At 44.2% G+C, this 15628-nt stretch overlaps 2 protein-coding genes across 7 annotated transcripts in view; one reads left to right on the plus strand and one right to left on the minus strand.

The window, feature by feature from the left end:
• Nucleotides 1-3875, minus strand: part of SPMIP3 (sperm microtubule inner protein 3) — a 37093-nt gene extending 33218 nt beyond the window's left edge. For all 4 annotated transcript variants that reach the window (XM_031015170.3, XM_019032378.4, XM_019032367.4 and 1 more), the window contains exon 1: nt 3723-3875. The gene's annotated coding sequence lies outside the window, so the exon portion shown is untranslated. The remainder of the gene's footprint in view (nt 1-3722) is intronic.
• Nucleotides 1-13572, plus strand: part of ADSS2 (adenylosuccinate synthase 2) — a 108863-nt gene extending 95291 nt beyond the window's left edge. For all 3 annotated transcript variants that reach the window (XM_031015144.3, XM_063707121.1, XM_063707117.1), the window contains exon 13: nt 13342-13572. In XM_031015144.3, coding sequence (XP_030871004.3) covers nt 13342-13451 — 110 coding nt within the window. In that variant the 3' untranslated portion in view covers nt 13452-13572. The remainder of the gene's footprint in view (nt 1-13341) is intronic.
• The last annotated feature ends 2056 nt before the right edge of the window (nt 13573-15628 follow it).

Raw genomic sequence — 15628 nt, forward strand, 5'->3', positions numbered from 1 at the left:
CAGTAGATTTTTGGCATTATATAATACGGGTTAAATCAAATTTCTATAATATACAATAATAGTAAAAAGCTTAGTAAAATTGACCCATTCGTGGTAAAATTTCTCAGCAAACTATGGGGAACCTTCTCAATCTGATAGCGAACATCTACAGAAACCTACAGCTAGCATCGTACATAATGGTTAAAGACTGAGTGCTATCTTCCTAAAATTGGTGGCAAAGCAAGAATGTTTACTCTCACTACTCATATTAAACATAGTGCTACAAGTCCTAGCCAGTACAATAAGACAAGAAAAGGAAATAAAAGGTGTACAGATGTCCTTAGCTGCAAATGACATAATTGTCCATGTAGAAAATCTCAAGAAATCTACAAATAAATTCCTAAAACCAACAGCTATGCTTAGTGAGATCATAGGATACAAGATTAATATGTAAAAAAACATATTTCTAGATAAGTAAAAAATTAGAACAAAAATTTAAAACACAACTATTTACAATTGCTTAAAAATGAAATATGTGAAAATTGAACAACACATATACAGGATTTGTATGCTGAAAACTATAAAATGTTGATGAAAGAAACCAGAGAAGACCTGAGAGGTAGACTACATTCATGGATTGGAAGAGAATATAATAAAGATCACAATTCACCGCACATTGATCTGCTTTATCTTAACAAAATCCCAGCAGGACTTTTTGTAGATATAGACAAACTTATTCTAAAATTTATTTGGGGCTGGGCGCGGTGGCTCATGCCTGTAATCCCAGCACTTTGGGAGGCCGAGGCTGGCAAATCACAAGGTCAAGAGATTGAGACCATCCTGGCCAACATGGTGAAACTCTGTCTCTACTAAAAATACAAAAATTAGCCGGGCGTGGTGGCGCCTGCCTGTCATCTCAGCTACTCGGGAGGCTGAGGCAGGAGGATCGCTTGAACCCAGGAGGCAGAGGTTGCAGTGAGCCGAGATCACACCACTACACTCCAGCCTGGAGACAGATGAGACTCCGTCTCAATCAATCAATCAATCAATCAATCAATAAAAAGAATAAAATTTATTTGGAAATGCAAGAGAACTAAAATAGCTGAAGCGATTTTGAAAAAGAGCAACTACCCTCTGTTAGAAAGGGGTGGGGAAGAACCTCAGCTAACACCCACCATCCACCTGACCTTTCACATGGGCTATTTCATCCAGTCCTTGAAAGAATCCTGCAAGTTGTTCATGATTACTCTTAGTTTATAGAAAGTGTTAAACCACAAGTTTAAGTTCACACAGCCAGGTCTGTCTGACCCCAAGGCTCAAGCCCCTTCCACTGTAGCATCACTGATTGACTGATCCATTCAGCGAAGATTTATTAACCAACTGCCTTTGCCTGACCCTGCCAGGCAACTACAGGAAATGCGTTCAGCAAAAGACACGTGATTTCGCTGTCATGTTGCTTACAGTCTGGTAGAGGAGATAATGTCAGATATTAATCATAGAGCCACACAAGTGCATATAAAATTAAAGCACAGTCACTGCTAAAACACAATCCTTTCATACCAGATTACCTTCCAGGCAGCTGGGGTGGCTGCACCTCCCTCTCCTCTTTCAGAGGTCTAAAAAAACAGACTCTAAGAGCAGATAAGTCACATTTGTTTCAGAAAACCTGGACGTTTTCCCTGATATGAAGCATCTGAAAAGCTTTCCTCAAGGCGAAGGACTTTCTAAAGACTTGGTTGAAAAACATTTAAAAAATTGGCATCTCTTTTTATGATAGGAAAGAATTTTAAAAAGTGTTGTTAAATCAGGCCAGCCATGGTGGCTTATGCCTGTAATCCCAGCACTTTGGAAGGCCAAGGCAGGCGGATTACTTGAGGTCAGGAGTTTGAGACCAGCCTGGACAACATGTTGAAACCTGTTTCTACTAAAAATACACACACACAAATTATCCGGGTGTGGTGGTGCACACCTGTAGTCCCAGCTACTCTGGAGGCTGAGGCAGGAGAATCGTTTGAACCAGGAGGTGGAAGCTTCAGTGAGCCAAGATTATGCCATTGCACTCCAGCCTGGGTGACAGAGCGAGACTCCATCTCAAAAAAAAAAAAAAAAAAAAAATCAAAGTTGGGGTACTCCCAGTACAATGCCAAGTGAAACCAGTAACAGTTACTTAGCAAATTTAATCAACTTATGGGCCCCAATTAAATGAAAACTAGCAAGTTATTAATTATATCTGTCCAGAGAAGGGGTAGAGGAAGGATAGTAGAGTCAGGGTCCCAAGACTCTGATGTTATGTATCTGGTAAGATTTGGAAAATTCAGTGAGTCAATGGAACCTTGTAGAATAGTCAGAAAATGGCATGTGAGCTGGTGAGTAAGTTGCATCCGTTGACTTTCTGGATGCATTTTATAATGCCCCATTTCCTTGTAAGTGTTTCATCTGCGCTCATGAAATTAGAGGAAGTTCAACCTCTGGGGAAAGTCGTGCCCTAGTGATCTGAGGATGCAGAGAAGGCATGGGTGGAGAAGTGCTTTGGGATTGACATGACTCACCCTGGCTAGGAGCATGGTGACTGTACTAGCTGCCTCTGACCCTGTGCGATGAGAGGCTGTTTAGAAGAGGGCTCACAGCAATGAGTGACTTTGATAGTCCCCTGTTGCTTCTGTTTTCTCAGGCAGCCAGTTTTCCCAGTTCAGGAAGGTTGGTTCCCTTCTCCCCTGATTCTCACCAGTTCTGTAATGAATTCTGCTGCCTGAATACTCTTTCTTTTTTCCTTCTCTAGCCTAAATTAAGCCCATTCTTCAGGGCTTTGTTCAGGTCCTACATAAGTTCCCTAGGAAGCCTCTCTTCTGAGTTTCAAATGGCCCATTTCCCTCCTGTGAATTCCCAGAGCCCCTGGGAGATTCTCCTACGCATTTTGGTTCTGAGTCCTTTCCTTTTTGGTTTATTGGTTTCTGAATTGATTTATTCATCCTATTATTCAAGAAAAATTAGTGACAACTCTCCGCCAGGCTTTGGATAAGGTTCTAGAAATTCTTCAAACAACAAGACATCTGGGTTTTTTTGTTGTTGTTGTTGTTTGTTTTCTTAAACAGAGACAGGACCTTGCTACGTTGCCCGGGCTGGTCTCAAACTCCTGGGCTCAAGTGATTCTCCCACCTCGGCCTCCCAAAGTGTTGGGATTATAGGTGTGAGCCGCCACACTTGGCCAAGACATCTGTTTTAGACAGCACTTTGTCTCTTCACGTAAAATGTGAGCTCCTAGATGTTGGGGACCACTTTGTTTGGTGGCCACGATCTTCGCTCTCTTTGTCCTTCTCTTAACTCATTCTCTTGCAAAGTGTTCGCTATCCAAGGAGTGCTTGATGCATACTTCAGAATGAGTGAATAAATGAAAGAATCAATCGATCAGCTAACTCAGTAACCTGTGAATCTAGTTCACAGTTTTTAAAACCTAGATCTTCTTGTATCACAGAGAACCAATTATCTTATTTAATATAGATGTACCCGTTTCTAAGAAAAAAAAGACACGTTGAGTTAAAACTATGACAAGAATTCAAAGTTGAGAGAGAAGAGTATTCACTTTCCAAAAGAAATTTTTGCTTTACCAAAAGGCTTGCCGTGAAGTTTCTTTATGTTGTGAGTTCCTGTCTCTAAAATATTTGAAATGCAGTCAACCATTTAGTAATGCAGCCACTAAGTGAGGCGAGAGAGAGGTACAGGCAGTAACAACCAACCGCTATTACCTGCTTGGGCTGCCGTGGGCAGAGACCTCCTTGTTCTTAAAAGTACTCTGAGGACAGTGATGGTTACAGCTGCCTCCTGCTGCTGGATCAACTGCAGAGTGGCAGGGCCTGATTCCTTTACATCATTCAAAGGGTATTGTGACGCACACTGGCTTGCAAGGTTTTGCCAGGCAACGCCTTTCAGGTCCTGGGCTTAGAAAAAGAGAGCTCCTTTGGTCTCTAGGGAGAGACCAGCTGCACATGAAAGAAAGGGCAAAAATTAATGTGAAAAGGGAAATCATGTAGGCAAATAATCCAGGCTATCTAATCACTAGAGCTTTCTTTTCTGTAAAGATTGTCCCAAGGACAACGTAAGGTGAAAATCTGGGTGGTGCCACACTGAGGAGTCCTGCCCTTTGCAAGCTGGAATTGAGGAAGGATGGTTTGGCACGAGGGGCAGATGAGGCCGGCTCCGCCTTGTCCAAGGTTAGGTCAGGCTCCAACCTGCTCCTTTGCAGGTATCAAAGGATAATTTTAATTATTTAAAAATATGCTGCAAACCAATCCATGGAGTATCACAATAGCACCACTATATAGAAGCAAGCCATAACCTGAGAAGAAGAGAGTGGCAAAAATATTTATTCTGACCAACCTCTGTCAAAACCAAACCAAACCAAAACAAAACACTGGCATTTTTTTTTTTTTGTGATGGAGTCTCTGTTGCCCAGGCTGGAGTACAGTGCCACAGTCTCGGCTCACTGAAAGCTCTGCCTCCTGGATTCAAGCGATTCCCCTGCCTCAGCCTCCTGAGTAGCTGGGACTACAGGCGCGTGCCACCACACCTGGCTAAGTGTCTGTATATTAGTAGAGACGGGGTTTCACCACGGCCAGGATGGTCTCGATCTCCTGACCTCATGATCCTCCCGCCTCGGCCTCCCAAAGTGCTGGGATTACAGGCGTGAGCCACCACACCCAGCCAACACTGGCATTATCTACAGTAGGTTGTCCTAGAAACAGGGACACTTCTCACTTATATACAGTTTGCAAGTTAGAATGTAAAATATTTCCATAAGATTCCAGAAGGCACTCAGGAGAGGCCAGGGGCCAGGCTGGGTTCCTGCTGGGAGCTTAACCTACATGGAACAGGCATAAAATAATGTAATGACAGAGTCTTGGTGACAGCATTTTGTTGAAAGCAGATAAGCTAGGGAAAACTTAAATAAATATATGAGGACAGAAGCAACAAACTGGAACCACACTAAGAGAAAGGATAAATTGGTTCGATTTGTTGAGTAAGCACCACACTTTTTTTAGCTATTAGACACATACCATCTAGAATCTCCACCACCACCATGGAAGGAGATTCTCTATTGAAAATGAAGTATTTCTATTTGAAACGAAGGCTAAGAGAAGAAGCTAAGGAACTTGCCTAACAGTCACACAACCAGGCCGTAATGAATCTATGATTTGAATCCAGCTATTTGACGTCAAAGGCATTTTAAGAGTAATAACCAGTATTCTTCACTGAGGAAAAAAATGAACAAAAAATTCCCATGTTCTTTATGTAAGACATACCTGGCAATATAACAGAAAGTACAAAGAAGAAAGTTTCACTCGCTTTCGTGTGAAGAGACAACCAAACAGGCTTTGTGTGAGCAATAAAGCTTTTTAATCACCTGGGTGCAGGTGGGCTGGGTCCGAAAAGAGAGTCAGCGAAGGGGAGATAGGGGTGAGGCCGTTTTATAAGATTTGGGTAGGTAAAGGAAAATTACAGTCAAAGGGGGGTTGTTCTCTGGCGGGCAGGAGTGGGGGTGACAAGGTGCTCAGTGGGGGAGCTTTTTGAGCCAGGATGAGCCAGGAGGAGGAATTTCACAAGGTAATGTCATCAGTTAAGGCAAGGACCGGCCATTTTCACTTCTTTTGTAGTGGAATGTCATCAGTTAAGGCAGGAACAGGCCATTTAAATTTCACTTCCTTTGTGATTCTTCAGTTACTTCAGGCCATCTGGATATATACGTGCAGGTCACACCAGCAGGCTATCAGTAAAGTCCTCCTTACCGGTGGGAAGTGGAGTAGGGCTAGCCCCTGGCATTCTGTAGGGAAGCAAGTGTTAAAACTTTCACTTAAGCCGGGCGCGGTGGCTCATGCCTGTAATCCCAGCACTTTGGGAGGCCAAGGCGGGAGGATCACCTGAGGTCGGGAGTTTGAGACCAGCCTGACCAACATGGTGAAACCCCCGTCTCTACTAAAAATACAGAATTAGCCGGGCGTGGTGGCGCATGCCTGTAATCCCAGCTACTCGGAAGGCTGAGGCAGGAGAATCGCTTGAATCTGGGAGGCAGAGCTTGCAGTGAGCCGAGATCGAGCCATTGCACTCCAGCCTGGGCAACAAGAGCAAAACTCCGTTTCAAAAAAAAAAAAAAAAGTTTCACTTACAGCACAAAAGGACAGAGTAGGAGGAGGAGGAAGCAACTGGCAGGTGCAGTTTCTCAGGCATTTGAGAGGTTGGAGGAGTCATTATGAGAGTAATGAAACTGGCTGGTTCCTGATGAGTACAATCTATGCTTTGCAGTAAGACAGCAAACATCATTAATTTAGGCAAAGTGTGAAAGCCGGGCTCCCCCTTTGCAGCATACAGAGAGGCTCTCATTTCCTGCAGCAGGGGGGCAGGAAAAGATGAGAATTAGACTAAGGATTTAAATATAAGGGTAGTGGGGCCCCCGAGAAGAACCTGGCAAATCTGCTCTGCCAACATCATGGCTGAGTTTGGAAAGGATTGGTGACCTCAGATTTGGTTGAGGACAAAGAGGTCAATGCACTTGACAGCTTGCAAACTCAGATTCATCTCTCTCCGGGGTTATTATTCCTCCCTGGCTTGACGGCTTGAAGATAATGCAGGGGTCGTCTCACCACCGCTTCAGGATTTACCATTTCCTCTGCTGGCCGCCAGACAATAATTAGATGGAGCAGCAACATGACCCGCAGGGGAAGGGCCTGACCCACTAAGAGAGGAAAGAAATGATGAGTCAAAGAAAAATAATCTGAATTTCAGTCAGAAGGAAAGATTAGACAAATTCAAACATTCTACAGCATAACTGGCCTGGACTCTTAAAAATGATAAAGTCAAAAAAGATACCAGAAGGCTGAGAAACTCTTCTAGATTAAAAGAGAACAAGAGATATGACAAAGAAAAGCAATCCGTCCTCTTGGCCTGGGTCCTAGCCCAGACTGGGAAGTGCTCTGCCGCAGAGCCCGATGCACTTTCTGGAGGCCCTCTTGAGGACCAAGGTCCTATTCCCCAGCTGAAAGCTTTGCCTGCTCCTAGATCATAGTTCACTTATGTGCCAAGAATTGGCATTACCCAAGATTACACACCCTTCCTGGGGTAGCCCATGTCCAAAGATTGGTTAACATGGGGATACAAAAGTCCAGCCTTCTTGCTTGAATTTGGGACATCTCTGGAGTTCCATTCTAGTTTCAGAGCTTTCCATGGCATTGGCTGACACATCTGACGTAAGTGACTCATAGTTCAGCTTCTCCCTTTGCCAAATCCTGTTTTCTTCACTCCCTTACATGTGTTGCTACACAAGCACACCCCGATAGACCACTTCCCAACAGACTGCTTCATGAAAATTTCCATCTCAGAGTGTGGAGCCCAGGAAACCCTAAGAGACCAACCCAAGGCCAAAGGACCTCCCCCTTCAAGAGAACTGCAACCCCGGCGTTTTCCATCTGTCTCCGGTCAAATGTTGCCATGTTTACACTGGAGCATGTACACCATGTGCTTTGGGGGTAGGGGAGGGAATGAAGAAGATGGTGGCTAAAGAGTGTTCCGTCAGCCATTCCATCCCATTATTCCATTAGACCCATGGTCACGTGCACCTGTAGTCCCAGCTACTCAGGAGGCCAAGTGGCAGGAGGATCGATTGAGGCCAGGAGTTTGAGACCAGACTAGGCAACATAGTGAGACCCTGTCTCACAAACAATTTTTTGGCTGGACATGGTGGCTCACACCTGTTATCCCAGCACTTTGAGAGGCCAAGGTGGGTGAATCATGACGTCAGAAGATCAAGACCATCCTGGCTAACGTGGTGAAACCCCGTCTCTACTAAAAATACAAAAAATTAGCCGGGCTTGGTGGTGGGCACCTGTAATCCCAGCTACTCAGGAGGCTGAGGCAGGAGAATGGCGTGAACCCAGGAGGTGGAGCTTGCAGTGAGCCAACATCGTGCCACTGCACTCCAGCCTGGGCGACAGAGCGAGACTCCGTCTCAAAAAAAAAAAACAAAAAACATTTTTTTTTATTTACAAAAGCCACATTTTGCAGAACTATCTGACATAATATTCTCAATGACAATTTAAAAATGTCTCTTTATCAGACACACAATACATAGTGTTTAAGGAGAACCTGCCAGGTACTCACTCATTCCTGTACTGGCCAGCTGGGAGTGAGGAAATTCTAGGAGACGTGGAGACAAACATAGACTAAAAGTGCAGCTCTGCACCTTGGCTATAAAACAGAGCAATAAAACCTACCACATAAGGCTCATTCCCATCGGGATTACAAGCAGAATGTCTGTGACAGCACGTTGTTGGTTTGCAAATGTTAGTTATAATTATATAGGACAGCCATAAACCTCAAAAACCTATGTAGACTGAGAGGTCACACTCTGACTCATTGACATAAACTGTCCTTTGGGACAACTGCATACTGGATATTCTCCTCAAACTTTTTTTCACTTTCCCCTGGATTTTTTATTGTAAATTGACCACTTATAATTGTATAATCAAATATTTTATTGAGAAAGTTTCAAACTTACAGAAAAGTTGAAAGAATACAAGTGTTCATGTACCTTCAACCTAGTTTCACCAATTTTTAATATTTTCACCACATTATATAATTTTTTTCTGAACCATTTGAAAGTAGACATCATGACAGTTAATTCTAAATATTTCAGCATGCATTTCCTAGGAATAGGAACATTTTCGGTTAACCCCAGTGGGCTGTCTCATCTAAGAAAAGTAACACTAATTTTATAATACCATCACATATACAGTCCAAATTTGAATTTTTGTAAATGACCCACAAATGTTTTTCAAAATTTATCTTTTCTTCATCTCTTATTTTCAGTGACCCATGATCGAATCACATTCTATTCGGTTATTATGGCTCTGGCTTCTTCTAATCTATTTCCCCTCATTCTTTTGTCTGCTTTTCATGATAATAACTCGGTTTAAAGAGTGTGTGCCAGTTGTAGAAGGTCTCACAGTCAATTTTTTTCTCATTTGCTCATGATAAGATTCTAAGGAAACACTGTTGGCACGAGTACTACATGTGGGAATTTGTGGCATACTGTATACCTTTAAAGACCTTATCAAGGACTTAAATAAAATTCTTTTGGTTTTAAGTTACAGAAATAATCACTATTAACTTGATAACAAAATTAATTTCTTGGAAGGCAGTTTATTGGAGTGGACTATAGAATTGAAGGAAGGATGGGACTCGCCATGCCTCAAGGAGGCAGTACCAGGTCAGGTCTTGGGATCCCAGAAGCAGGGGTTCATGGTCCCTTGGGCACTGCCATTGATATGACGTGGCTTCCATGACGCCCTGTCTGTCGGGGTCAGGTCACATAGACACAGCCACTGGGGAAATAAGATCAGGCAGCCACCCCAGCTGCTTTCTATTTAAGAGATGAGGACATTTACCATTATATGAGGCTTATACGGAAAGGCTTTTACTTGCTTTCTTTATTTGATTTTCCCAACAGATCAGGAGACAGGAAAGTCTCTGAAGGATCCCCCAAGCAATAGATTGTCTCCTAAGTCATAAGATCATTTTGTGCATCTCATTAGCCTGCCTTCCCCAGTCCTCACCCTCCGCCCCCAATTAATTAAATCACCGACATCCTAGTCACCCAAGTCATACATTTGGGAATCGCCTAGGAATCCTTCTTCCTCAGCCCTCACTTCTGGTAGCTCACTAAGTACTTTCACTTCTGCTTCCTGATAGTCTCACCATGCTGTTCTCAACTCATCTGCTAGTTCTGTTCCTTATCACCTCTTGTTTGGACCTATTTGAAAGACTGTGAGCTGAGCCTGTAGGTCCCCTCTCCACCGAGCAGCCCTCATTTCTTCCTGGCCAACACAACCACAATTTTGTTCAGGTTGCAGTCGGCCCAGCCCAAGAGAATGATTATGGTTGATCTCAGCCAAGTTTGGAGATCCCATTCCCTTTTGTGTGTGTGTGTGTGTTTTGTTTGTTCACTTTTTGGTCTCGGGGTTTTTTGTTTTGTTTTGTTTTGTTTTTGAGACAAGGTCTCTCTATGTTGCCCAGGATGGTCTCAAACTCCAGTGCTCAAGTAATCTTCCCACTCCAACCTCCTGTAGCTATTACTCCAGGTGCAACCTCCTGAGTAGCTAGTACTACAAGTGCACACTGCCACATCCAGTTCCCAATCCTTTTAGTTCTATGCTCATGGTTCTGTCCTTCCTCACAGCTCAGAGCACCTTTGTGACTTAGTTCTAACCAACATAACCAACAAGATGTAAGGAAACATCCATTGGGGGTTTGCTACAGAATGTTTTCCTTGCTGAAAAACGAACTATCTTTTTCCACCCTCCGCTTCCATTCCCCGTGATAGAAAACACAATGTCTGGGGCCCAGCAGCCACTGTGCAGTCGATGCAGCCATGCTGTCACACATGCTGCTTCCTGGCTGTAGACACATCGCTCCTCGTGTCTGCCTGGCTGATTTCTATTCACTCTTCATCTAGGGAGTGTCGCCTACCCACCTGACCTTGTAATCCCTCTCCCACACCACTGATCACTATGTACTGTCTACCTGTGTGCCAGCCCAGTTACACCTTAAAGTTGGCACGTATCTTCTCTTCTTCATGAGAAGCAGCATAGGTTTGTTAAGAGCAAGAAGTCTGGCCACAGAGCCCTGGTTTCATTATTTTATTTTATTTTATTTTATTTTATTTTATTTTATTTTGAGACAGGGTCTCACTTGTCACTCAGGCTGGAGTGCAGTGGCACAACTATGGCTCACTGCAGCCTTAACCTCCTGGGCTCAAGCAATCCTCACACCTCAGCCTCCAGAGTGGCTGGGACTACAGGCATGAGACATCACACCTCACTAATTTTTAAATTTTTTGTAGAGATAGGGTCTCAATATGTTGCCCAGGCTGAGCCCTGATTTTAAATTCTCATGCTACTACTTTATTGGCTCCATTGGTCATTCCTTACTTTCAGAGCCTTAATTTTCTCATTTGGAAAATGGCAGTAAGATCATTATGATCTAGATTGTAGGATTGTTACGGGGAATAAAGAATCAATGCACATTAACTTAGCACGGTGCCTGGTCCATGATAACTTCTCATCGTGCATTCATTGGCCTTATTATTATTTCCGTTTCTGGCACCTACACAAAATCAGTCACTTACTAGACAGCTGAGATCTGATTCACCTTGGAGATCTTGACTCCAAGTCCAGTGCTCTTTTTACTGACCTGAAGTTTGTGGGGTTAAAGAGATACAGGCCTACTTGTTAGCTCAGGCCCAAGTGGGCTGCTGGTGTTGAATGTGTGGTGACAAGTGCACAGGTCCATGGCACTAGTCATTTATACCCAGATGTCACTTGGTCATCTGACTGCTTAGGATCTAGGTAAGAGTGTTTCAGATCCACAGTATCACTACATGAATCCATCTGAAGCCTGCTGGGGAGGGAGAAGGGCTATGGTTATTTTGACTTTAAACTCTACTTTTTTTTTTTTTTGGTAGAGGCAGGGTCTCGCTCTGTCACCCAGGCTGGAGGGCAGTGGTGTGATCAGGGCTCACTGCAACCTTGAACTCCTGGGCTCAAGCAATCCTCCCATGTCAGCCTTCCGAGTAGCTAGGACAACAGGTGCGCACCACCGTGACTGGCTAATTTGTAAAAATTTTTTGTAGAGATGAGATTTCGCCACATTGCCCAGACAGATCTTGAACTGCTGGCCTCTAGTGATCCTCCCAAAGTGATGTGATTACAGGAGTGAGCCACCATGTTTTTTTTAAACCAATTTATGGGTGTGATAGAGACTGCTATTTGTCCCTCATATCTATTCCGTCCTTATAGAACCCTCACTTTTTAGCTGTGCTCAGGGGTGACTCAACTAAAGACTATATTCCTCAGCCTCCCTTTCATTTGTTTAAGAAAAAAATATAGAAAGACTAAGAGAGTACAGATGGTGCAATGAGTGGGAAAGTTATATCCTTGAGCAAGAAACTCAATCTAGCACAGATTCTAGGTTCTGGGGGATTTGGTTCAAGGGAGGCCAAATGCAGTCGGTTTTTAAAGCCAAGACTGAGAACTGTGTAGGTCTCATGTCAGAAAATCGCAGTGTCTCAATGTTGTGTTGGCTGGCAACATCTAGATTTGCTGGTTAGGTAAGCACTGGGTTGGCTGGAACCGTGCAGTATATGTGGGGTACCTACTTTGGGACGGTGGCATCCAGCAGCCTCTGCTTGAGTGAGGATTATAGTGTTCAGTGAAACATGCATTAATGGCAGCAGGCTGGGTGGCCAGGTCCTTGTATGTCACATTTAAGTGTGGCTGTGTGTCTAATTTTGGCCAAGGAAATGCAATGGCGAGTGCTCTGTGCTATTTTTAAAAGGCATGGTCTTCTCCTTCCTGTTTGGTGGAGATGCAGACGGGATGCGGGGGTACAAGCAGTCCTGGGTCCCTGTGATGGAAGCCGGGAATGTAGGATGGTGGAATAATACATTTGAAGAAGGCTGGTTCCCTGATGCTTGTGGAGCCACCAAACCAGCTCCTGACTGCTTTCCTCGGGACTGGGTTTAGATGAAAGAGCAGTGAGCTTCTATCTCGTTGAAGCCCATCCCCCCCCCTTTTTTTTTTGACCAAGTCTTGCTGTGTGGCCCAGGCTGGAGTGCAGTGGTAGGATCTCAGCACCTCCACCTCCCATGTTCAAGAGATTCTCTTGCCTCAGCCTCCTGAGTAGCTGGGACTACAGGCACGCGCCACCACTCCCAGCTAGTTTTTGTATTTTTAGTAGAGATGGGGTTTCGCCATGTGAGCCAGGCTGGTCTGGAATTCCTGACCTCAGGTGATCCGCCCGCCTTGGCCTCCCAAAGTACTAGGATTACAGGCGTGAGCCACCGCACCTGGCCTTGAAGCCCATCTCTGCAGAGCTAGACCCTCATATGTGTTGAGCAGGACAAGATCTACCTGTCTGTAAAGGAATTTTGTTTTTAAATAGGAATTTTCTACCCAGTCACCTCCCTTCATTCATTCACTTGTTGAAAAAATGTTAGATATTGTATACCAATATTTCCTTTCCCTTTATACTTAGGAAAGGCAGGAGTTATAGTAAAAAACAAACAAACAAAAACAACAACAACAAAAAACAGGGGTACTGAGAAAGAGCCAGATGCCATTGTCACTAAAATCCTAGTTCCTGAGCCTTGTGTGGCCACAGGGAAGAAAGATTGATGATAACATGGTTGTCACAACACAGTCAGAGCTCACAGTCACGTTTCAGTGCTAATCGTAACCACGGCAGAAGATGAGCTATGTACTGTTTTACTATGGAAACTTGTTTTATTTCTCTTGCCCCCTCTTTTTTTTTTTTTTCCAGCACCACATAGGATGGCAGGCAAGTACAGTGATGTCTCCGGGCCTCCTAGGAGGCTGTGGAAGTTAGGTGCAGTTTTTCTTACGATGACCATTTGGACTCTGGCGCCTTGATACTGTGTCATCAATAAGTAGCAAGATCCTGGAGAGAAACACCTGAAATGGAAGCCGGAACGTAGACCACAGTCAAAATTAAGTTTATGGAAAATAAAGAAATGTAAAAAAAAGTTATTTATGTAAGTTTTGGAACAAGATTGATATTTGCTACGTAACTTCCATTTGTGGAGCCCTTATTGCAAGCCTGACATGTTGCTGAAGTCTCCTCCTCATGAGGTTCTTTTTCTTTTTCTGTCTTTTTTTTTTTTGAGACAGGTTCTCACTTTGTCCCTCAGGCTGGAGTGCAGTGGTGCAATCATAACTCACTACAGCCTCGACCTCCCGGGCTCAAGCAAACCTCCCACCTCAGCTTCCCAATTGGCAGGGATTGCAGATGCATGCCACCATGACTAGCTAATTTTTGTGTTTTTTGTAGAGACAAGGTCTCCCTGTGTTGCCGAGGCTGGTCTTGAACTCCTGGGCTCAAGCAATCCTTTCACCTGGGCCTCCCAAAGTGCTGGGATTACAGGTGTGAGCCTCCATGCCCAACAGATTATTTTTTTAAGTTCTCACAGTGTTATGAGGTGGGCACTACAAAATCCAACTTGCGAAGGAAGCAACTGAGGCCTGGAAACACTGAGTGTCTGACCCATAGTTACACAGGCAGTAAAGGCAAAGGTAGGCTCTGAACCCAGGTCTGGGTGACCCCAAATCCCTGCCTCTGTGGAGTGTGCTTGAGGCTGTGGGTCAGAAGACCTGAATTGGGATCCTGGCTTTGCACACCGTAGCTCCCTGACTTTGGGTACGTTTAGTCTCTCTGGGCTTCTGTATCCTCAGTTGACAGCGTCCCATCCTCCTGTGCCTGTCAGCAGCAGGAGATCATTGCCCCACAATACAGGCATTCTGCTTCTGTTTCTTCCTGTCTCATAGGCTCATGTGATGACTGATTCAACTGGGAGAAAACTCTGGGAGGATCTTACTGGGCGACAGAATGGGCAATGGTGGGGAGGCTCTTGCAGAGAGAGAGAGGAGATTTAAGGTGAATCATAAACACTGCCCCCCCTCTCACCTGCAGTTCCTGCCCCATCCTGTCTCTGTTGGACCACAGCCCTTTGTCCCCAGACTGGGTGACTCAGCACTTGCAGGAGAGAACTGACTGAGGCTGAAGTTGCCAGAGGAAACCAAACAATTCTTATTTACCAAACTGTCAAAATCCTATCACTGCAATTAAGGAGATAGGCAATTAACTGTGTCTTAATTACAGCAGCTGCCACTTCTTCTGAATGCTGTAATTTACAGAGAGAATGGGAGGAGACTTTACGTTAATGTGTGTCTTTAAACAACGGAAAACATCGATGGAGCCTGAAGAAAATCGTCAGCCTGGTGGGGGGCCCCTCCTGGGAAGAGGCATTGTTACAAAGTGTGCTTACGGGACCCCGTGATTTTCCCTTGCCTTTGTTGCCTAACGGCTGCATTCATAACAAATGCCAGAAGGACATTGTTATATCCTGTATTATACACAATACAATTTACTGATTCCAATAGCAACATCATCTGTGAAAACCTTTGCGAGTGTCCTCTCAGTCTTGGTTTAAAAAAAAACACATACAAGCTCAGTTTTAAAACAAAGAGGTTTTCGTTTGTTTGCTTTTGTTTTTTGAGACAGAGTCTCACTCTGTTGCCCAGGCTGGAGTGCAGTGGTGCTATCTCGGTTCACCGCAACCTCCACCTCCTGGGTTCAAGTGATTCTCCTGCCTCAGCCTCCCAAGTAGCTGGGATTACAGGCATGTGCCACCACGCCTGGCTAATCTTTTTATTTTTCTTAGAGACGGGGGTTTCGTCATGTTGGCCAGGCTGGTCTCGAACCCTTGACCTTAGGTGATCCACCTGCCTGGGCCTCCCAAAGTGCTGGGATTATAGACGTGAGCCACCACGCATGGCCCTAAAACAAAGAGTTTTAAACATTAAGTCCAGACTCATGGTCAGAGAAAGAAGGTTTTACTTTTTTATTTATTTATTTATTTATTTTGAGATGATGTCTCACTATGTTGCTGGAAAAAAAGCTTTTAAATTCAGGATTTTAAAGGGCATTCAGATTTACATCTGTACAACCACTCTACGGGGTAGGTTTTACACAAATGAGGAAACCGACTTGCAGAGAAACTAAGAAACTTGTTCAGGCTCACGGAGCAAGC

This window comes from Gorilla gorilla, chromosome 1, assembly GCF_029281585.2.
Source record: "Gorilla gorilla gorilla isolate KB3781 chromosome 1, NHGRI_mGorGor1-v2.1_pri, whole genome shotgun sequence".
NCBI lineage: Eukaryota > Metazoa > Chordata > Mammalia > Primates > Hominidae > Gorilla > Gorilla gorilla.